The sequence below is a fragment of the Cydia pomonella genome, chromosome 1, assembly GCF_033807575.1.
Source record: "Cydia pomonella isolate Wapato2018A chromosome 1, ilCydPomo1, whole genome shotgun sequence".
NCBI classification, from domain to species: domain Eukaryota; kingdom Metazoa; phylum Arthropoda; class Insecta; order Lepidoptera; family Tortricidae; genus Cydia; species Cydia pomonella.
In genome coordinates, this window is record NC_084703.1 from 15589686 (window position 1) to 15613805 (window position 24120).

At 35.2% G+C, this 24120-nt stretch overlaps 1 protein-coding gene across 1 annotated transcript in view; it reads right to left on the minus strand.

The window, feature by feature from the left end:
* Positions 1-1506: 1506 nt before the first annotated feature.
* The window catches only part of LOC133516531 (dendritic arbor reduction protein 1), a 95974-nt gene continuing 73360 nt past the window's right edge, over positions 1507-24120 (minus strand). Inside the window, exons 3-8 of the mRNA XM_061849523.1 lie at positions 16813-17259; positions 16227-16334; positions 15591-15759; positions 14074-14133; positions 12796-13034; positions 1507-12118 (exon numbers count right to left, since the gene is read on the minus strand). Of these exons, the coding sequence (XP_061705507.1) occupies positions 12844-13034; positions 14074-14133; positions 15591-15759; positions 16227-16334; positions 16813-17259 (975 nt within the window). The 3' untranslated portion in view covers positions 1507-12118; positions 12796-12843. The remainder of the gene's footprint in view (positions 12119-12795; positions 13035-14073; positions 14134-15590; positions 15760-16226; positions 16335-16812; positions 17260-24120) is intronic.

The window sequence follows — 24120 nt, forward strand, 5'->3', positions numbered from 1 at the left end:
TCAGGCTTCTTTGAGATATTGGGGGAAATTGGCAAAAAAGAGAATAAATTTGATTCCAGAGAAGTTACCAGTGCAGCTGAACAAAAAACGGTATGATTCAGGTTGTATTTATAACCGTCGAAGAGGCTTGTAGAGCCATTGGTGGCAGAGGGAGCGACTCCAAGCCGGAGCTAATATTTTCAGCACGTTGTCGGTGTCAGTTGCAGGCGTCCTCAGTGAAGCAGTCATGCGTTAAGACTATATTTATTTGTTTCTATCTATTTATCTTACTGTCGCGTGTAAAATACTTACAATTAAAAAGACTAGTAGGTAAGTATGTTTCATATGTAACAACAGTTTCTACATTACATATGGTCCTACTTTACCGCCCTAGTGCGGTAACTAGCTCTATATGTACGTATATCGAAAATGTTAAGGGCCATATGTACTGTAAAACGGTGTACAATATACGTGCGAAAAGGTAATTCACAATTCGCGTCGATTTAGAACACTTCCTTCGGTCGTATTTTAATTTATCGCCACTCGTTGCGAATTTCCTACTTTTCACACTTGTAGCGTGATGTACTAATATTGAATTTTTTAAAACGACCTTATTAGCTTGAATTACTGATACATTTTAATTGAAATTTAATTGCCTAATGATTATCAGGGCGTTGTTCTCTAACAAATTTGTAAGTATCGTGTTGCTGAAAGGCCGATTAGTAAGGTCGATTGCAAAATGATCCTACAGGATGTTGATGGAGTTTAAAACCAAGACCCGATGTCAACCAACCCGAAAATGCAGTACGACGCTTGAATCAGAACGAACCTCGATGATAAACTTTTGCAATTATTACTATACATATCAGGGCCAGGACACATGTCAGCTGTGTGGCGCCGCCGCCGCAAATCGCTCTGCGGTGCCGCCCGTCTCACCGTAAAATTTTGCGTATATTATTGTAATGCGGCGCTGCGTGCGATGCCGCTACCGGCGTCGCAACACCTCGCTGTATAGTAAAGAATTAGATTACCAGTGTTTGATCAGACATCCATTGAGTTATTGGAGAAAATAAAAATATTTTTCTGCCTTTCTTTTTGTCTCTAACTAGAAATTTTTTGTGTGCTAATAAACGCTTTGAATACATCCTTTCAAATCCAATAAGGTATCACACGTATATTTAGGAGTAGTATCTATCTCTATTTGTCAGCATTATAAACTTATCGAGTAAAATTGTCTTTTATCTCTGCGCCTTCAACAACACTAGGAGCAGAACACGTGTGAAGGGATCCACGTCTGATTAAATACTGGTAGTTGAATTATTTACTTTAAGCCGGACGCGGCATCGCACGCGGCGCCGCACACCGCTGGGCGGCGCCGTCGAGCGGCACCGCTAAATTTTACGGTGCGGCGGGCGGCGCCGCAAATTCCTGTGATGCCGCACTGCTTTGCGGCGGCGGCGCCGCACCGCTGACATGTGGCCGGACCCTTAGGGAAGCGATGGAAAAGGTGTCGATATAAATACAAAATTAAATGTGACTAAATTTAATTTGTTTTGAAATGTGAAAATTACAATAATATACTTATTAACATCTATTGGCTGCAATACTTTGTTTTATGTTAGTTTCGAGGGCTTTGATCGCCAATCAAATAAGCGTTTTAGGTTTGTAACGCAACGACGTTTCTGATATCTGTTAATATGTATATCTACCTAAGCAGTCATAAATGTTGTTTAGCCAAATAGTAAAGCGAGCCAATTCGTAGTATTTTCGATTCCATTTATACTCGAGGGAAGTTAATTTTATGTAGGTAATCGGATGTTAAAAAACTTTCGTAATATGTCTGCCTCATCAGTATTCAATATTTCATCAATTAAGTACTCGGTCGTTAAGTTTTCTATAAAAGGTATCGCAAATACTACAAATCTGCTTGACCATACCTCGTCTTAAGAAAAGCTCATGTTATGTACATATAGGTATACCTATGTAAAAAATTACAGCTCAACGTCATTGTGAATAAAAATAACTTTATTTAAATTATCTCAAACTTTACTTGTAATTCAACAGATTTCAGAAAACATCACAGGGTTTCACACATTCCGAGATAGAACTTAGGTACCTACCTATATCGTTTACTAAGGTGAAATATAAGTCTAGATGCTCCTTCACATGGGTCAATTTAAGACACTCTTAAAGGCAAGATTTTTGTTTTCCTATTACCTATGTATAATGGAAACGCCTGGTGTATTTATTATTATTATTAATCTTTTACTTAAGCATACTGATGATTTCTAATTCGATTAACGAAAGTGTAATACTTAACTTCATTTGATCTAAAAAAGTGTGAGGTGGAGTAGGTACATATGTTTACAATTAGTTATAAGTTATAATGTACGTAAGTATTTATGACATTTTCATTATTGGATAAGTTTTTATGACATTTTAATTCACAAATTTCTTCAGATTCTGTGCATTGGGATAAATTAGATAAAGAGTTGAATCGGAATGTGATGAACTTGTTATGAAAAATTCAAATTATTTCTTAAATTAAACTCTAATGGCGTCAGCAGCTTAAGTTTAAGAAATAGCTGGTTCATATCCAGTTAAGGCTGGCACATGATTTTGTCGTTTTTCTCTAGTATATATTAAGCACCTATTTATATATTTTTTTGAATTTATCCCTTTAAATTCCAACGCACTTAAATGGACAAAATTTATTTATTATTATTTATCATATCCGTGCTTTTAATTTAACTCATCGTACATACACAGGTACCTACGCAACGACACACGATATGTGAATACCTATCCGTCAGTATTGCTACATAGGTTTGTACATGTTTCGTAATTTACCACGGTCTAGTATGTACTTATGTAAGCACAAGAGAGAAAATGTATCTTCACCACACCTCTTTATGCTTCAAAAACTGATGAGAAAGTTGCTGATGAATCCTGTACGCATTTTAGGCAGGTAATTATATCTATTTCTAAAAGTGTTATGTTATTCCTTCGTTATGTCTCGGGCGCACTCTAGTTCTATGATAACGCAAGTAACGTAGGGTAACATCCAATAAAATAAAGTGTTATGGCACAGTGATTTAACAAGTATATGTTAGAAGATTACAATTTGTTAGACATATTTAGGTATGTTCATTTGTCATGATTATATACATCTTCGGTGGCGGTATTAAACTTGAATATAGTACTAATTATGTGTGATATAATATACGGTTTTTATTTTTATTGGTGGAGCACATCTTAGCTCATAATTAGACATATACGTAATAATTATGAAATGAGACACGCAATATTATTGAGATTTGTATGTACGTTAAACAATATATGCATCGTTAAAAAATTTTTTTATCGCGTTAGGCAATCAAACATCTGGAGACTTTATATTTATACAAAAAATACATCAAATCCATAGTTATCTCATCAAAATATATATATCAACTTTTTACACTTAACAATTAAAATAAAAAAGAGTTCAAAAACATGTCATTGGTAATAAATTATCTTGTGACTTAGTCAATATTCTTAACTAACTATTCATTACAAACGAAAATACATTTATTTATTACTGAAGTGTAATGAAACCTATATAATTAAACAAAGGCATAGAAATAAGTTAGAACGGAAAACAGTGAGGTACAATATTGGTTTAAGAGAAATAAAACTTATTCGGCTAAGGTCATAATATGTACTACCTAATGTTATTTATATATGTGTTCATATAAAATATGGCATCTATAGTCACGTGTATGGCAATAAATCAATATTATATTAGACACACAACAGCTACGTCCTAAAAAATAAAAGAATAACTTCACGTTAGGTAGATAAATTATTATAGCCACGTTGAGCCGCGACTCGCTTTTATGTTTCCCATTTTAGTACCAGCCAAATCATCGGTAATAATACTAATAAAGGTTGAGTACGAGCTTTTAGCATTTTGAACCGGCCAAAGTGCAGAACTCTAATTGTAAATATACCTATCCTTTATCAATATTTAAAGTAAATTCACAAATGTGTAATTTCAAAATATATCGTATAGTCATCAGGAGTGTGGCGAAAACAGATTATCTGACAGAAATCGTGAGAGTCAGAATCGCGGGTGTACCTAAATAAAATTAAATGAAAACCATACCATATTTTTGTACCTAATTTGTACTATTTAGTACCTCGTTTAAAAAAAATTGTACCTCACGGTACGTAAAGTTATCATCAAAAAACAGGTCACCCGCCATCCTGACAGTCAGAATGGCGGGTGTACTTTATTACGCTATGTTCCCGTGGTTATTGATAAATTCTATAAAAGCCAAATTTTTGTACCTTTTTTGTACCTTCATATTCAATTATAATATGAGTCATTTTATTTGTGCTTTCCCAGTTTTACTCATTTTATTTTTTGCTTGCTATTACAATTTTGCAGGCGTTATAATTTTTCAAGTTATCGATTTAATTTTTAAGAAAAAACGCTAAGGTACAATTATTTTTATTACACCAGGATTTAGTACCTTTAATGTTTAATCTGTTAAGTTCAAATAACTCAGTAAATCATGTCTTAAAAAAGGCTAGGCGCCAATTCAAAGAAATCTTCCTAAGAAAAATCATTTTTAATACATGATTTTCTGATCTATTAGAACTTAACAGATTAAACATTAAAGGTACTAAATCCTGGCGTAATAAAAATAATTGTACCTTAGCGTTAAAAAAGGCTAGGCGCCAATTCAAAGATATCTTCCTAAGAATAATCATTTTTAAGACATGATTTTCTGAGTTATTTGAACTTAACAGATTAAACATTAAAGGTACTAAATCCTGGCGTAATAAAAATAATTGTACCTTAGCGTTTTTTCTTAAAAATTAAATCAATAACTTGAAAAATTATAACGCCTGCAAAATTGTAATAGCAAGCAAAATATAAAATGAGTAAAACTTGGAAACCACAAATAAAATGACTCATATTATAATTGAATGTGAAGGTACAAAAAAGGTACAAAAATTTGGCTTTTATAGAATTTATCAATAACCACGGGAACATAGCGTAATAAAGTACACCCGCCATTCTGACTGTCAGGATGGCGGGTGACCTGTTTTTTTATGATAACTTTACGTACCGTGAGGTACAAATTTTTTTAAACGAGGTACTAAATAGTACAAATTAGGTACAAAAATATGGTATGCTTTTCATTTGATTTTATTTAGGTAACCCGCCATTCTGACTCTCACCAGAAATCAATGATAAGTAAGTTAGGAGTGCACCTACTCTTAAATTATGCTTAAAATTGTTTGACCCAGGAATGAATATGTTGGTCTCTGTTAAAATCGGTTTATCTTAGTCACTTTTGTTGTTAAGAATATAAATAAACTAACGGTTAAAATTAGTGACCGTTGAATGCACGTATAATTTTTACAACTTTACTTTTATTGATAACAATTTGAAAATACGTTCTGCAAATATTTGCAATATAATTTGTAGATACAACTGGTAGTAAATTATCTTGTGATTAAAAACAAAGTTTTTATTTGTAACTTAACATATTAAATATAATTTAGATTAATCAATCGAAGATCTGGCGTTAACCGTCATTTAAACTATTGAAAGTCTAAAAATGCTGTAGGTATCTTCTATTGTTTAGAGATTTAATAAACAAATAAGAAAACTTCTTTTGACTATCAGTGCCCGCACAACATATTTTTGAGATCATATCAATCTGTATTATTCTGCGTGTAAAGACTATTCTACAAATAAGTGCATCTTTTCGTTTTCATAATGCATGTAGGTATATTAGCTTATTCTTTTTAGTCAGTACTCAACAAAACAAGATCGAGTAGGTATTTAAATTAGATTAATCTACCTACTCTATGTTTATTTCTAAGGTCTTTAATAAATATTGAAAGAGTATTTTAGTGATAAAAAATTCCTAATATATTTATAAGATTTGTATCAGAGACTAGTAGTGTTATTGCGAATTAAGTTTCAGTTTCGGTTTTGGCAATAAAATCATGTTTTGACCGAAAGATCGGTTTCAGTCAAAAGACTGCCGAACTTTACCTGCCACTATACTTTCGGATCAGGTTCGGTTAGTTTTTTAATAACGATAAGTGAATTTTATTATGTCGTTCTTAATTAGAATAGACGAGGCGACACGCACTTGGCCGGTTATTTATACCACTTGCACGAGTTATAGGTGTTTCATTGTTCATATGTCAAAAAATTTAGCTAACTACATTTTTAGCAACGATTTTAATACGTTTAGAATAGTCAGCCGAGACTGAATTAAAGCCGAGCCTGTGGTTTCAATTTCGGCAAAAATTTCGGTATCGATCGGACACTAGAGACTAGTGAATATTTAATACGGACAACCTCCATACAACACCACGTTCGTCGTGTGCCTTTTTACTATTTTTCCATGTTAGACACGTATAATCTGTCTCTTACTACTATATCTATATTTTTTCGTGAAATTCGATTTACGCTGTCATATGTCAAAATACAATTAAAGCATAATAAAAGCATCTTAGGTATTTTATTATTTAAAGACGCCATCTCGCCATCGCCAGCAAGTTTTAATATTATTAATCTTTTTCTAAGGGATTGAAATATTATTGAAATGCTTTATTTATCGTTTGATACTACTTTTGTGACTATTTGACTATAACTGCGATCAGTCAAGTCTATTGAAATTATAAAGAGCAATAGGGTGGCATAGTATTCATACGCAAATAACTGAAATATAAAAATGATATTTAATGCCGACTACAACATTGATGATTCTCGCGGCGATGTATGGGGGTGGTTAGTCTTATTTAATTACTAGACTCTGTATGTATAGATATTTGTATAGAATCTTAAAAAAATTGCTCGTCACGAGCTTAGTAATATGTTTTCATTTGTTTGTAATTCTGTATATGGAAACGAATCATGTAATAATAGTGATGGAACGAATAGTACTTTTACGAATACGAATAGCAGTTTCTGAATTTAATGAATATGAATTACATAGTGGCTGTGAATAAGGTACAAACTTGTAGTTGTCACCATACGCCGACATGGCTACCAACTATAAAATAAGTGACCAACCGTACTTCTCTAATTTAATATTTTTAAGTCAACGGGAAGCTCGCAATAGATTTTTAAATGTTGTTTTTGTATGAAAGTTTGTGTCTTTGTCTAAGAAATTTAAATTGTTACCAGCTTCAAGGGGTTTAACTTGATAGGTATGTTCATGCGTAGGTACTAGACAAGTATATTCACCACTAGCACGAAAAGGCTGTCTTTATTGTGAATTTATTTAATTTCACACTCAGTGGCACTGGCAGTTACATACCACGCAAATCTAGAGTTGTTTCCACTTTAGCCGGTAGATTCATTTTGAATTAAATAATTAAAATATGCCACGGGAGATAGGTATATCGCTTGGATTATTAAAGGTTTTCTTAAGAGGGGGCTTTGGATTGACAAATGCAATACAAAAAAATAACATGGAAACTAGACTATACTTCCGTGGGCAGACTTCACGAAATACCTTAAAATGTTGAAGTTAGCTTGATAGAAATAAATCACGAAAACGTGTAATTGTCAATTATTACCAATTGTATAGCGTTGTCTTGCATGTGATAACAGAATAATTTTAGCATAAAGTAGCTAATGATATAGCCGACGGATTTGACCAACAATTTTTTAAACAAAATTATACTTTCAGAGATAGTGTGGAAAAATGTTAAAACCTGCGCGATCGCCAAATCTTTCTTCGCAAGTTTGACGCGGCGCGCCTGATCTTTTATTTCTTTCTGATTTCCTGGCTTTAAGTCCTCTCTGAAATATTTTACTTAATTTTCTTTAATATATTATTTACGTTAAATTTTTTCACAGTGGCGTCGCTCGGTATCTGGTGTTGTGGTACAGGGTAACGATATACAACAGAAATTTAGAGAAAATTAGACACGTGTTGATGATTTTTTACATTTTAAACCATTAAAACTCGGAACTATACGATTTTCCGTGTTTAACTAAATGAAACATATTAATGGAATTAAAATGGGTAAGAAATAAGAATACCTATTTAATATTCGGTGACTAAAAATATTCGTAAAAATGTTGATATACGGCGAATACGAATACCTATTCTTATTCGTTGCATCACTACTAATAAGTAAATATAAATGATAATTGCTACTCGGTAACACACACGGCCCGATTCGAAGAATGATTAAGACACGTTTAAGATCTTTGAAAGATCTGCAAAAGATCGATAACAAAACGACATGTCAAAAATGACGTTTATTTCGATTCCGCTGTGATCCCAATAAGATCTATCTACGATATTTCTATAGTCAAAGTGACATTGGTTGCCCGAATCGAGCTGCTTCTGTCAATTATACGACATACAAACGATATCTAAATGATAACTTGTCTAAACCAGAACTTATCGTTATCGTATCTTATTTTTCGAATCGGGCCGTCCATCTTAGAACAGTGCATATCTAGACGAGAAAAAGTGTAAATAATGACAATTTGACAGGTGGCAGCGGGATATTACAGAGTAGCACAAAAATACGTTAACAATTATTTTACAGCGCTATATTGTTGATCATTTTAACAAAACTTGGGGTTTGTTCATCAAAGCTAATATTTGAGGATAATACGCGTTGTTATAGTTTAATGATTCTAGTTTTTATTTTTAACTACACTGTAAAAGATGTGTAGGCAAGTAACAAGAAAAGGTTCCTATTATTTTTTGTCAACGTATTTTTGGGCTACCTTGTATGATTATGATTAAATTAAATGGGTAGGAATAATATAGCAATCGTGATTGCATCGACCGATGGTTGAACAAGAACAGAGCTTTCTTCTATACAAAGTAGTAAACATATATATTTTAATATAGGTATTACTAATCGAACCTAGTTATATGTATTATTAAGAGTTAGAAAGAAATAAGTTCTACTTCGTATTGTACATTATAGGCAAGATATTAAGGAACGACTTTTTATATAAATGTCACTGTGTATGTATAAATATGTCATTCCATCGTAGGTTTCTACTTTTAAGTTTTAAATGCTCATTGTGAAGTTTTCGCCAAATACCTGGTATTTTGTTTTAAATATATTGGCTACCTAATTTGAAAGTGCGCCTGGGCTAAAATATAGGTACAGAGATATTGTTAACAATAGTAAGTATTTCTTAGATTAGATGATACAAATTCTAGTGACTATTAATTATGGCATTTTGAGTTTTTGGGCTATAACTGCTAGTTACAACCTTGTCGCTAAATTATTCCAAAACTGAGAGCCACAGAGAACTGTCTTACATACGAAAGATTAAATTTCTAATACCTATTAGGTACTTAGGTAAGTGTTGCATCATTTTTCTCATCGAGTATCTTATTCGAATATGCACAGATCACTTATTGATATGTTATTTGGGTTATCTTTCGAGTTACGAGGTTTATGAGATAGGTACCTGAATAACTTAAGGAAGATGTTGGAGTCGCTTACTTTTGAAACTTAAAAATCGAAATCTGGCTCTCCATAATTGATAGTTTCTATATTCCCTAAAGAATCCTTATGGTTTCGCCATGTCCATGTGTCCGTCTGCTCGTCTGTCTGTCTGCGATTTAACACAGTGCCCTACTAGAAAGCTGTAATTTAGCAATAACAAAGTGATACAGTTTTAGAATAGTTAGGTATCACTCCTCACCTACTCACACGTAAAATGTGGATGAAAGTCTTTGTGTTTATACCTATACTGTATTAGAAGCGGCTACGGAATCCTACACTAAGCGTAGCCCAATATGGTCTTGACTGGTTTTTATCAAGAAAAAAAATACTGTTTTAACTTTAGGTAAAAAAATCCGTGGAGTAACTACTTTAAAAATGGCCTGAGTTTAATAGTAGAAACTTAGGGCGGTCAGTAAAGTAGTCTCGCGGTGGTTTTCTTGGACAGGTATGGCTTAACGCATATTTCAGAACATTATTTAATGTTTAGATATTTAATTGGACGGAAGCAATAAGGCTCATAATTTACATTGTTATCTACATTATTGGACCTTAAGTTATTTCGCTCCATATAATTATAATTAGGTACATACAAAAGTGCATCATTATGACTTCATGTGCATTTTTGTGTCTGTAATTGTGTGTGTAAAACATGTTAGTTGTACGGATAAGACGTGATATGTTACGTCAGACGTACCGAGATGTATACTTTTGATAAAATTGTCTTTAATAAATCGAGACTAGAAAGTGTAAAACTGCGTGTACGAATGTAACGACCTGGACGTAGGCAATAAATAACGTTTTTTGGGGCAGTATTTTGTGGCATGACTTTGTCGACTGTCGTCCATCTTTGGATGAAAAAAGGAAAGTCAGAGTCCGTCCGCGTTATCTTGTACAGAATGCTGCTGTTACTATAGTTTCGGGCAAATACATACATGGTTAGTCTAGTCAAAAGAGTATTAAGAGCTCGTATATTTTAACATTGGCATTATGCTTAGATGTACATGTATAATACAAGTTATTTTGCTTGGGTTTCAAATGCTAATATTTAGTATTTTTTGACTTTTGAATGTATACTAATAAAGAACTGAAACTTGAGTTACATAGAAACACGCCTCAAGTTTTTTTAACGGTATGTGTGTATGGTGATCAGGTTTAGGCAGCAAAGTTTGTTCACATCTCGTGCCTTGAACCCTCGCAATGCTCAAAATTCCATATTAACACGAGAGGTAAATAACAAATAACTATTATTACATTTTAACATTTTTAAGTCAAAAAACATCAAACAGGAAGTGTGGACTCACAGATATATTTATTACTAACAATAATAAGAGCTACACTGCAGTAATAAACTTGTAGTTTATTTTTATTAAGAAGCCATGTTTACTTAATGCTTTTGGCATACCCGATCGGCGGCTTGGTACGAGTGTCAGACGACTTAATATTACGTGACGTCTCTCTTAATCTAATGGTAATGCATGTCCTCACTATTTACATAAGCTTGGAGTGAAGTAAGATTTTTTTAAAGACGTATTAAAGCCCAATGCACTATCTCAGGTCGTTACATTCAGATACGCGACTATGTATTCTACGCTTATAACTATTACCTACGAACTATACGACCTCTGATAATAATATAAAGATAACTGTAATATCTTGGATATTCCTTGCTCTCTTAGTCAATAACTTATTATAATTTAACTAATCAATAATCATAATAATATCTAAAGAATACTTAGAGCTTTTACGTTTCGAAGCTTCAACAGCGACTTCATTGCTATTGCAGTGAGCAACATTTCTATACAAACAAGTACACCCTACTCGTAGGCGCATCCAAGTAGGTACATAAATTAATGGTAAATTAAATTCATATACAATTCAAATCTAGCAATTAGCTTCGTTCAACATGGTTTCGGTGTTGCTTTTTAAAATAAATCCTTCAATTACCTTCTCGACTCGATCAAATCAGAAGGCCTAAATGAAAGGTAATTTAATATGAATCCTCGATTACATTGAACGAGCAGTTTTCATATTATAAAATAGTAAGAAATATTTAGGAGTATTACCTATTTACTATTCTCTTTCATTAAAAACGACACGCTTAATGTAAAGTATAAACCCCAATTGGAAAATTAGATGCTTATTTTCACTTAAGTAACTATTTATGTAGTACTTAAAATTCAGCTACCTATACAATATTCGCTTTTTAAATAATGTTTGAAAAATATGTCTTTATAAAATCATAATGATAATTAACATTTTTTTTAATAAATTATGATTGTGATTGCATTTCATTATCTCTTGTCTAGGTAACTATCATACATTTGATTAATGCATGACTTTGTGTTTAAAGCAGTTTTCTTGGTAATTATGTTGAATAAAGATTTTTTTGTATATTTACAAGAATATTAGAATTCCCAAGTGGCGTCTAGTAATTACTTTAAGGTATCGATACAGCAGCGTACGTATTTAGTCAATTTATTATTGAAATCCTAGTTTTCAGCAGGGCAGTCGCGTTTGAATCCGCGGCTGTTCAGCTGCGCGCGCACTCAGCGCGTCACAGCGCACCGTAGAACGTCTCCATCAGGCTTGTGTCGAGGTCGCACTCCAAGAAGATGGTGTCACTGCATTCCTCCTGCAACAATATTATTCCACTTAGGTATTTTTATGAACAAACAGATAAAACAACGTTTAAGCTTTTATGATTTGTACGGAATGTGGCCGGCTTTCCAGTCGGTATTTATTTGAACGCGTACGATTTGATTTGTACCGTTTCCCTTTCTTACTTCCAGTAGCATTACTACTACCTACTGCCTTAGCAGTGCCAAACGGATATATTTGCTAACGCCTGCGTTACTTTCTCGCTCGTACTCGCATATTAGTGCGAGCGAGATGTATAGAAATAAGTTACGCACACACTAAACGCTAGCGAACATGTCAGTGTCAAACTGGTGGTAGCCGTACAGTTCCATTAGCCGTACAGTAAAAAAGTTCAAATTCGGTTAGGACGTTCAATGGTAAATATTAAATATAAAAAAAAAAACAAATAAGACTCAAACTAAGGGGCATGGTTAATATATAATGAATTGTGTAAAAATATTTTCCATAATGTCCAATATCCAGGAGGGAGGAAAAGGGGACTACGTTTGTATGAAGAACGGTCTACTATGGGTGTCTACTATCCTTGAGAAAATGATGCATATTAGCGCCACTTTTAAAATGGTGGTTAACGACGCTCCCTCAACAAACGATTATTTACAAATTTAAAAAAGGTGTAGGTATAGCAGGATTATGATTGTTAGAACTGTTTACCGCTGTAGATTGGGGCGCGGGAGGTTGATCCCCGCCCCTTCGCGCGTGTCATTTGGAGGTCTTGGGCAGGTGGCGCTTCATATGCAGCGCGAGGTGGTCGGACCTGGCGAACGAGCGCTCGCAGACCGCGCATTTGAAGGGCTTTGCGCCCGTGTGCTTGCGGTAGTGCCGCGTCAGCTCGTCTGACCGCGCGAACCTCCACTCGCACTCCGGCCATTGGCAAGTGTAAGGTTTCTCTCCTAAGTCAACACAATAAAAATATCACATTAAACTCTACTACCCCCTATCACTGTTTTAGTAACCCTACTTAAAACTAAAACAGTGATAGCGTAATTTCAGGGCTAATATGCTAATACCTCGCGGGGTTAAGCAAGCGCATGTTAGATACCAGCCCGCGTAGCCAACGTGCCTATCGTTCACGCTCCGTGGCGAATGAAACGCAACTGTTACAATCGCACTAATATGGAAGAGTGATAGAGAGAGATGACTACGATACGCGACGGAACGTTAACGCTTCTAACATTGGCTACGCGGCCAGTACCCCTAGTGTAAATAAATTCGATTTCCAAACGTGACGTACGCGTTTGCGTTTAGTCTCATTTTGTATTGGATTTCGAAAGAGCGCGCCAAGCGGGACGTTTTGGAAACTCAAAATCCTATACAAAATGAGACTTAACGCAAACGCGTTCGTCACGTTATGATGTCGATCAAAGTTACACTAGGGGTACAGTTCTCTTGCTGAAGGATACGAAACGAATTTGTGTATTATCAGTTTAAAGGTACAAATAGCTAATAAAAGGTGATCGAAGTATAGATGCCTATACCAACTTTGAACTTTAAGCGGCAACTCGCTTTGCTACAATAAGTATGTAATAGCTGAATATTATCTGGAAGAATATTTTCATGTCTATCTAGATATACATTCTGGTACATAATATATTATATTGTCTGCTATTTAGAACTTATAGTAGTATCTAAAGTTTAAGCACTTGCGAATACTTTTATATATATATTGAAAATTAAATTAGAATTATATATATATATATAATTCTAATTTAATTTTCATTAGACCTCCTTCATATGATATAAATAACTTTCGTTGTCTACGTAGCTACTACGAGTATAGCCACCCACATTTAACTAAAATGCTTTGCCTGCTTACATCCCCGTGATTTGTTTTATTTTAAATTACAATATTATAGCAAATTATACTTTCGCATGACGCTTTGTTCGCAGACGCAAATTATAAAATGTAGCTAGTATTTAGGAAAAACATACCTGTATGTATCCTCTGATGTGCTTTCAGGTGAGAGCTTTTCGTGTATACCTTCGTGCAACCTGAAATAATACATTTACAAATGGGAAAAAAAAAACATAACGGCTAAATACATTTTAAGTATTGGTATTATTTTTCTGTTACTTTTACCATACTCGTATATAGGGAGTGTGATTTTGTTAAAATATACAACCAACTAATGGTCTCTCAACTGCCACGTAGTCTATAATTCTAAGTTTAGTTACAAGAGTGAAGGCAGACATTATTAAAGGTCTAGTGAGTTCATGTTCTTCTCCGAGCGCAGCTCGCTAAGGACTGAGTTTGGATATCATCGTTAATTAATTATATTTTTAGTCAGTTTAAAAAAAAAATTAAGTGATCAATGAGTTAGATCAAAAATAAAAAAAATTAAGATGCAATTTTCAAGCCTTTGTGCGTGTTGATAGTTAAACATTTTTTATGGTGCGTTTGAGACCTATGTTCGCTCTTTTTTTCTATTGAGCGAAAGTTGTTTACCTAATTCGAATCGATGAAGGTACTAAATAAAGCCTTCAAAATTGCTATTAATATTTTTGGCAACCGTATTGTGATCTAAATAACGGTCATAAATATTTTTGACACACACTTTTATTGCCGACTGCACTTTCTCTTTTTATTACACACTTTTTTACACACTTTTATTTAGCTTCACCGCGTATCTTCTTTGTATACATCTACATACGAGTATATATATTCAAATCTTGTAACTTAAATTTGAACCACTTCCTGGTGTCTGTTTGAGCTGAAATTTGGTATACTTCTGTATTTCCGATGACAATGCAATAGTATACTAAAATGGAACTGATCTGATGATGCAGTCGGAAGGTAGCCAAAGGAACTCTACGATGGGAAAACATAAACACATTGAGTTTAGGCTCATTTGAAAGGTCTCGAGAAGTACTTGATAGACATACAAAAAAGAGAAAGTCCAGTCGGCAATAAAAGTGTGTGACAAAAATATTTTTGACAGTTATTTAGAACACAATATGGTTGCCAAAAATATTAATAGCAATTTTGAAGGCTTTATCTAGTACTTTCATCGATTCGAATCAATCTACACATACACATATGTAATTTCACTTAATATACGATATTTATTGCCACAAATCTTTTTTTGATTTACCTACTTTTGTAGATGAACGCTACGCAACCTACGCATAATTAGTTCAAAGCAGTCCCCGAAGAAATTTACCAAGGAGGAGTGAAATTTTTATCCGCTTTGTTTACTTACACTTTTATCTGGTATTTTATTGCTTATATTTGTTAATGCCGATGACCTACCTACCTGTGTGATGTACCTACATTTTGCGGTCTTATTTTTGAATTTTAGACTTATTTTTTAAGACGCTACACGTTTTGCTGGCTGATATTCCGTTTAATAACATTATCCTTTTGGAAACTATCGAGCTTGTTTCAACAGACCCTTGTCACCTCTAACATTTCGCAACAGTTGAGGTGTTGTATGTGTCAACCAACTCACCCATGAAGTCGCAGTGGTGTACTCTTCTTTTTTCTAATTCAGGGTTGTTCCGCCGGTTGTACTTGACAGAGGCGGGGCCCAGCCTCGAGTGCAGCATCGGAGCGTGGTGCGGCGCGTGGTGCTGCTGCGCCGGCGCTGGCAGCTGTGCGCCCATTGGCGGCATTGCTTGCTGTCCAACACAATGCTCAACGTTTAGCTCCATATTATAATATTACGCAAGCAGATCCATACCTACTTCAAACAACTAATAAAGAAATTAGGATACCGTTTTGTTGACCATCCGATGATCATTTATAAATGTATTTTTTGTCTAAACGATAGAAATGCGAGTATTTAGATATATATTAGCCCATTGGTTTCCAAGCATTTCTACATTCCTTTTCAGGCTTCCGTGCGCGACAATAATTATGACATAAGGGGCGTAATGTTTTAATTTAAGTGATACAAGTTATACATACGAGACGATACTCATTACTGTGAGCAATCTATATCTAAATACTCCCATTTCTATCGTTTAACAAAAATACGTTATTAAATGATAATCGAATGGTCAAACGGTACGGTACAAAACGGTTTCCTGATTAATTTATTACTTCTTTGAAGTATGTTTAGAAAATATTATAGTGTGAGGTTTACCTGTTGGTGATGGTGTTGGGGATGGTGCGGGAGGGGCGGAGGCGGGTGCGGCGCGCGCAACAGAGGCGGCGGGTGGTACGGCGGCGGCGGCGTCCGGCGTCCCGCGGCCTGCAACAATAACGTTTCTTGCTTCTACTCTTTACTTCAATATTTGTTCTATTTTCTCTTTGTGAATAGAAAGAATACTTTAACATATCCAGGTAGTGTCATATGAATTAAATGACAACAACTTTGACTGTGGGTATTAGGTAGATACGATACGATTTCTTTGTGAAGCGTTCAAGTAATCGATCACTATAATTGCCTATATTTATGTCTATAGTTGCAGAGGCCAGATAAAACAATACGATCGCAATGGCACAAGCAGACACGGTACCATTATCCGTCGCATGGCAAGCTATCGCAAAGCATTATACGAAATTGATAAGATGATATGTAAAGCAGTTTCATCTCGAAAAGCCAGCTAAATATCGACCCCAGTCACCATTACCAAAATTCTGAATCGGTTGTAACGGGTATTAGGTGGTGGTGAATGGTTGTTCTGTCCCTGGCGTTCTAAGATGAAAAGATTATATGAGAGTTTTACCTGCATCGAATTGCCTGGACTGCCCTGGTCAGAACCGGGCGGGGTCAGCGGAGACATGTACACCAGGCGTGCTGGCGGATACTTTGCAAACGAGCTGACCGGTTGCGGCAGCGGCTGCGGCATGTGCTGCGGCGGCTGCGGCTGCGCATACGTCGGCGGTCCGCACAGTCTTTCCGTCTTGATCTCGAGAGGACTGAGTAGCGGCGTAGCGCATTCTTCAAGCAGTGGATCATCCGCTTCCAATTTAACGTGGGTCGCTCCGAGTGGAGCGAGCATATTTGCATTTTCGGGATCGATGTTCCTGATCGAGGAGGCGATGTCCTCCCAGAGAGCGGGCCGCAGGAACGCATCGTCGCGAGAAGAAGTGCCGCCATCAAAAAGGTCCATGTGGGCGGGCGCTAGCGAGGCGCCCTCCTGCTTGCAAAGCAGCGACTCGAAGTCAGATGTCTGAAATGATTATCACATTACAAATTAAAATGCATGGTGTTTGAGTGCTTGTGATGCCGGTTTTAAGCCGGCCGCGTGAACGATATTTATATTTATGGGTTTTGTCTTTCTCTTTTTTTAATGAGATATCCCCTTTCCTCTTAAAACCAATCTTACATTGCATCTCGCCGTATAGTTATCGCTCTCCGGACATAAAAACAGGACCTCTTTACACTTAAATTTCAGGATTATTCTCGAGATTAGAAAGTGTGACTGAAAATACCTAACTCGTTATTTTTTATATGTTAATAATGATCAGATTGATATTTCAATGTATGATTATATTACTAGTTTTTTGACATTAGATTTTTGATCTAGCAACTTTCTAGACTAATATTATTAATATTTTTTTATTTTCTATAATTAAGTTTGACATATCTATACCTAAATATCTATATGACATTCAATATTTTTAAGAACACGAATAATTGCATCAGCAAATTGCTCTGACAATTAGACTATGATGATATTTGTATAATACGATATTCAAAGTACTTGTTACTAGGCTTAATTGAATAAATAATATTCTGACTTTGACTTTGGTTTTCAACCCTTGTCCTAGTTCAATTGTATTATTATTATTTATTAATTTTTAAACGATTTTATTCAATTGATATATGCAAGGTAAGTATTTTTTATAATTTCTTCTCTTGCAGCACGCGCAGGTAATATTTTGCTTAGTATCCCATTAGTCCAGGACGCATACAATAAGGCGTATGTGTAATAAAGCTACAGTTACACTGAAGTCGTTTTTGCCAGTAAATCGGATTAGCATACAATAGCGCCCACGCGCCACGCCGCGCAGGTGACAGCGCGAGTACTCTCCACTCGATAGATGTACTTATGTAAAAATCGCTCCAGGAATGGATTTAGCCAGCTTTAAAATTAGACTGATAACCAATCCCTATCAATAAAAAATAGCCATAGCTTTTCCTTTAAAATCAAATATACATGGTGAGCAATTCAAATCGGGCTGTGAGGGTCAAATCTAAGTATTGATCTATTAGCTTGATAACGGGTGTAAGCAAACTGACTTTTTTGAAATTCGAATCCGGTCAAATCTGTTTCAAAAACCTGCAAATAAAATTAAGTGATGTGTCGTGCTTTCGAAGTGTTATTTACCTATCTCATAGTTTATGTTTTTTCTTACCCCATTCCATTAGAATCTGACAAATTATACCTATGCTTAACACTTTATATCCATATGCCCATCCATATAGTCCTTGTATACACATACTTACAAGTGTAGACCTAAAATCGGCAAGTAAAGAAATACATAAAAAACTTATTGAACAATTAAATATTTTATAACTAAGTACTACATATTCTGATGGACATCCTACAGTGGTAAACCAGCCGGGCATAGCGAGTTACTAGTTTTATCTCTCATAAAAAACATACTTTTTATTACCTAGTGTAAAAATTGTTGATCAATGCTACCCCAGAAATCTAATTAACCCCAGCCTATGGTACCTACTATAAAAAGATTTTGTCACATTTCTTTTAGCGTTGTTTACATGAAACGCTTACATTGCTACCCAACTACTATAACTACTTATAGTGCATACGTAGATAACGTAATTTTTTAATATATAATATAATTAGGTAGGTACTATCAAGTGATAAGGATTTCGCTGCTAGGTGTCAATGTTGAATAATTGTATGTAAATAAATGTAGATAAAGATATGTATTACTAATCTTTTAGTACCAAGCTTAATCGCTGTTTACTTTTCTATTGTTTATCAGAGGTAAGTGGGTGGGACCGTAACACACTTTTCTTATCGAGTGCTTTAGTTATCATAGGTAGGTACATATGTGCATAATCAGTGCTCACTTAAGTAGGTAGAGTTAGACCAAGCTAAGTTGGCAGCGATTTTGATAGCCCAGACTGTGCAAGTGTTATTTTAACGTCATAATTTCATAGACGTTTGACGTGAGATAACACTTTCCTGTGCAAGTCTGGGCTATCAAAATCGCTGCCAACTAAGCTTGGTCTAACTCTACCTACCAATTGGTCCTGGAAAAAAGCTGTACGTTGATTTATGATTTCTAAACGTCATCGGTATTTTTCAAATAAGTATGTTATTTCATGTAATCTAGTAGGTATAATGAGATCTAGCTGAAAGCATCTGATGTAGTTATGAAAAAGTCAATTTAACTAAGTGCTAGTGCTTACATTCATAAAATACTACTTATTATGTATTCTCTTTAGAAAATATATGACCATTGTTATAATAATGGCTGTTGACAGAAATATGCTAAAATGTAGGCAGTTTCCGGTTTATCACTATAATAAAGTTTTTTTTATATATATACCTGGGTTGGAAATGTTCAGGAATACGTTTTCCTGAAAGTTGATTCCATATGAAACTTAAAATATTGTACCTAAACAAAACACCACCTGACTCAGTCTTTCGGCGAACTACATAATTCCATAGATACAAAACATGTGTTTTGTATCTATGGAATTATGTAGTTGTTTAAAAAACTCTACAATACCTATGTATATGGGGATTATGGGGTACCGGATTAAAATGAACTATTGTAAATTATGCCTAAGCAACACGATTCCCGTTATCAAACGCTTCATTCGAGGAAGGTTGTCGCTAGCTATTCTTAACGGGTCCAAATAAGTAGATTATTAAAAGGTATTCAAAATCAGACACAACCGATTCCGTAGTCGAGCAGAGTCAGCGCCGCGACCCTTCATGAAATCGTTTCGCCATTATATGCCCTGGTCGCTGCACTGAGTGGAAACTGTGGAACAGTGTGCCGTGTCGCAAGAACGCCGGACCGCGAGAATTCCTTCCATGACCTTTGCGGATCGAACGATTGCGCAAGCGGCTCCTCCAGCGCGGCTAGACGAGCTTAAGCAACTAGCGCACAGATTAACTGCCGTAGATCGGCCACACTTCAGGCTACTCAGAATATCTACATGATAATTATTCATCATTGATGAAATGTTTACAAATTGCGTGATAAATTAATATGCAAACTTATAATACTCATGTCATAAAATACATAGGGAACTAGAAGATAGTGATTAAGAGACTGAAAATATCTAAATTTATTGTATTGTAATCGAGCGGAAGCTGCTCAATAACAGTTAAGTAGGTATACTTTACGGCTACCAACAGTTTGACACTGACATATACTGACTATTTGTGGATCTCGCTCGTATACGCATATTAGTGCGAGCAAGATGTATAGAAAGTAAGTTTCGCAGACTTTAGCGAATATGTCAGTTTCACACAGCAAAGGCGGTCGTAGTAAGGCTACTAATAACTAAATGGTTTATGTACGTCACGGTTCAACTGTTCGCTCAGTGCAAGTACATTAAGATACATTCGGGACTCCTGATATCCAACCGCTATGTGGCATGAGGTACTTAAGCGTTACGGAGTGTGTTAGTAGTCTATGCCAAAGGCGACTTGTTAGGTGCTTTATTTCGCTTCAGTTCGACTCATTCACGAGCCAGCTAAATCAGTCGGCTTATGCCGACCGACAGCTATTGTGAAATGTAGAACCTCCCGCAGATTTGTACCTGCGAGTGAAGAAAGACGGACTTACACTTATAGATTTTATCTTAAATTTAAAGTAGGTAACTTATTACACCGCTCCAACCAAAGGTAAGTCGGTTAGTCGTTGTTGCTATATTTTATTTTTATCTAGTAGAGAATAAAACGAATGCCATACCAACCATCGATCTGATTTGGGTATTGTATTGCAACGTTTTGTTTATAATGTAGGTAAGTAAATACATTTTTGGAACTTTAAAATTGAATAAAGTAAGTTATGAGTAAGTAACTCGTGAGTATAGTCAGTAATGTTGAGTTAGATTACGATGTGATCTTAAATGGTAAAATGGTAGTATGTACTCGTATTCCTCACTCCGATTTAATACTTCTTAGTCGAGATTCCTTAGTTGTTTTATCGTGATTTTTAGGGTTCTGTAGCCAAATGGCAAAAAACGGAACCCTTATAGATTCGTCATGTCCGTCTGTCTGTCCGATTATGTCACAGCCACTTTTTTCCGAAACTATAAGAGCTATACTGTTCAAACTTGGTAAGTAGATATATTCTATGAACCGCATTAAGATTTTTACACAAAAATAGAACAAAAAAAACAATCAATTTTGGGGGTTCCCCATACTTAGAACTGAAACTCAAAAAATCTTTTTTCATCAAACCCATACGTGTGGGGTATCTATGGATAGGTCTTCAAAAATGATATTTAGGTTTTTAATATCATTTTTTTCTAAACTGAATAGTTTGCGCGAGAGACACTTCCAAAGTGAAAAAATGTGTCCCCCCCCCCTGTAACTTCTAAAATAACAGAATGAAAAATCTAAAATAAATATATGATATACATTACCATGCAAACTTCCACCAAAAATTGGTTTGAACGAGATCTAGTAAGTAGTTTTTTTAATACGTCATAATTGGTACGGAACCCTTCATGGGCGAGTCCGACTCGCACTTGGCCGCTTTTTTTGTAACTAAAGTTGTCATAATTATATACCGGTCAAAAGTTTAAAGTTCTCCCTTTGTTTTCGGTACAAATGAGTACTTATAAAATCAGTCGGACACAATTTACGTACATTTCTAAACAGCTGATTTCATAAAATCTTATAGATATGACGGCAAATTCTGACCATCTGGCCATCACTTTAAACGTACAATCCTAAGATTTTTTCCTTTGTTGGTTATCTTCTGAAACACAACTTTAGATAATATAAAGTCATACTTACTCACGTCGGACATGTTGGGTGTCCCTACCGATGCAATTCGATGTGATTCTAATTCTAACCTGGCAGGCCTATAAGATTTTAACGATGTTTGTGTATAAGATTTTAACGAATGAGAAATGTACGTAAATAGTTTCTGACTGATTTAATTTCGGCAAACTTCCTAGCTGCAAAAATTTGGTTCGAAATTGGCACAGTTGCAACAATTATATCGGCACACACTTGAAATTGAAATGTCAAAATACTATAAATACAGTAAGTATTTAGGTAATAACAAATATCCTATAGCAGGCATTACTAAACTCCAAGAAAATAATATATTTTGAAAACTGTCGAGATTCGTAAACTATAATTGGTGACCACACCTAGCTAGCTTTATAAGCTAGCTAAAGTCAAACGGGGTCACAGTTCATGTTTGTACTTACACCGCCCGAGGGACTGTGTACTAATTAGGTTTTAGGGGGGTGCTTCAATTTAATATATCATATGCAAAATATTACCCGTACTAATGTTTAATTATTTTTAGGCTCAAATACCGAAAATATATATGTGAAACCAATGAAGTTCTTTGAATAACTACTTAAAACGTATTTGAAATGATACCCGTTCGAAAATTACTGGGAATGTAGGGATGGCTTGGAAAATCTCTGCCGATGATGCATTTCCACAAAAAGTGTTTTTAGATTAATGAGAGGTTATTATTTTTATTAGAGCTTTGTAAATATTTGTATGGATTTTTAGTAATAATAATAATAATAAATAATAATTCAGCCTATATACGTCCCACTGCTGAGCACAGGCCTCCTTTCATGTGCAAGAGGGCTCGGGCTATAGTCTCTACGTTAGCCCAATGCGGATTGGGGACTTCACATACACCTTTGAGTTCGCAGATGTGTGCAGGTTTCCTCACGATGTTTTCCTCCACCGAAAAGCTAGTGGTAAATATCAAATGACATTTCGAACATAAGTTCCGAAAAACTCATTGGTACGAGCCAGGATTTGAACCCGCGACCCCCGGATTGAAAGTCGGACGTCACATCCACTCGGCTAACACCGCTTATGTATGGATTTTTACTTTTACTATAATCAAAAACATATTTATCATAATGTCAATATCCGGGGAGGAAAATGGGGACTACATTTTTATGGAGATGTGGTCGTCCACTATCGTCTTAAGATACTGCAATATGATCGAGGAAATGTATCTTCTACAATATGATATTGACAAACACGCATGTTTACGTATACGAGTATCTACTTTAAATGATAGTGATATTTATTAGGTATGCCATTTTTTTTATTTCTTGTACCCATGGGTTTGTACCTAATAGTAGCAATAGTGTCGCTAGTTTCAAATAGTGGCAATAATAACCAATAGCAATAACATTTTATAGGCAGTGAACACACATTGGAATCGATGTGTTAGATATGACAAGTGCGGGGGGCGGCGCTGGGCGGGCGGGCGGCGGGTCGATAATAGAACGCCGCCCACGACCGGGGGCGGGGGTCATTCGTGCCTGATGATAATATGTTTTTTAATTCAAACCAACAGATTATTTATAGTTGAGTACATGTATGCAATTAAACTGTAAGATTTAAAGTGTCTCCTATCGACCTACCTAGGATAGAAACAAATAAAAAAGAAACGTAGGTTAAGTAGATAAGACTATATAATTGTTTCTATAATGTTTAGGTTTAGTTACATACAAATGACAATGAGACATTAAATTTGAATGTAAGCGAAGAATATTTATATTACGAGTTTGTGAATATACAAACATTATAGCCAACGTTCCAAAAGGCGAGGGCTGCTACTTATGTATGTATGGACCCAAAAAATAACAAACAGCTATAGCTATTTATACATGGTTTTATTGCCTTTATATTTGATGAGCAAGATAAATGATGCACTTTTGCATATGTTAAAAACCACTTTTCATAGCACTTATTCCATTCAGATCTTTGTACCTATACAAAACGTGCGTTATGTACGCAGAAACGGCTTTTTCGCGAGTTTTTTTTTTCTTAACCAAATGTTCATGTAATCTTGCAAGTCCTCGTCATGCTATTGCC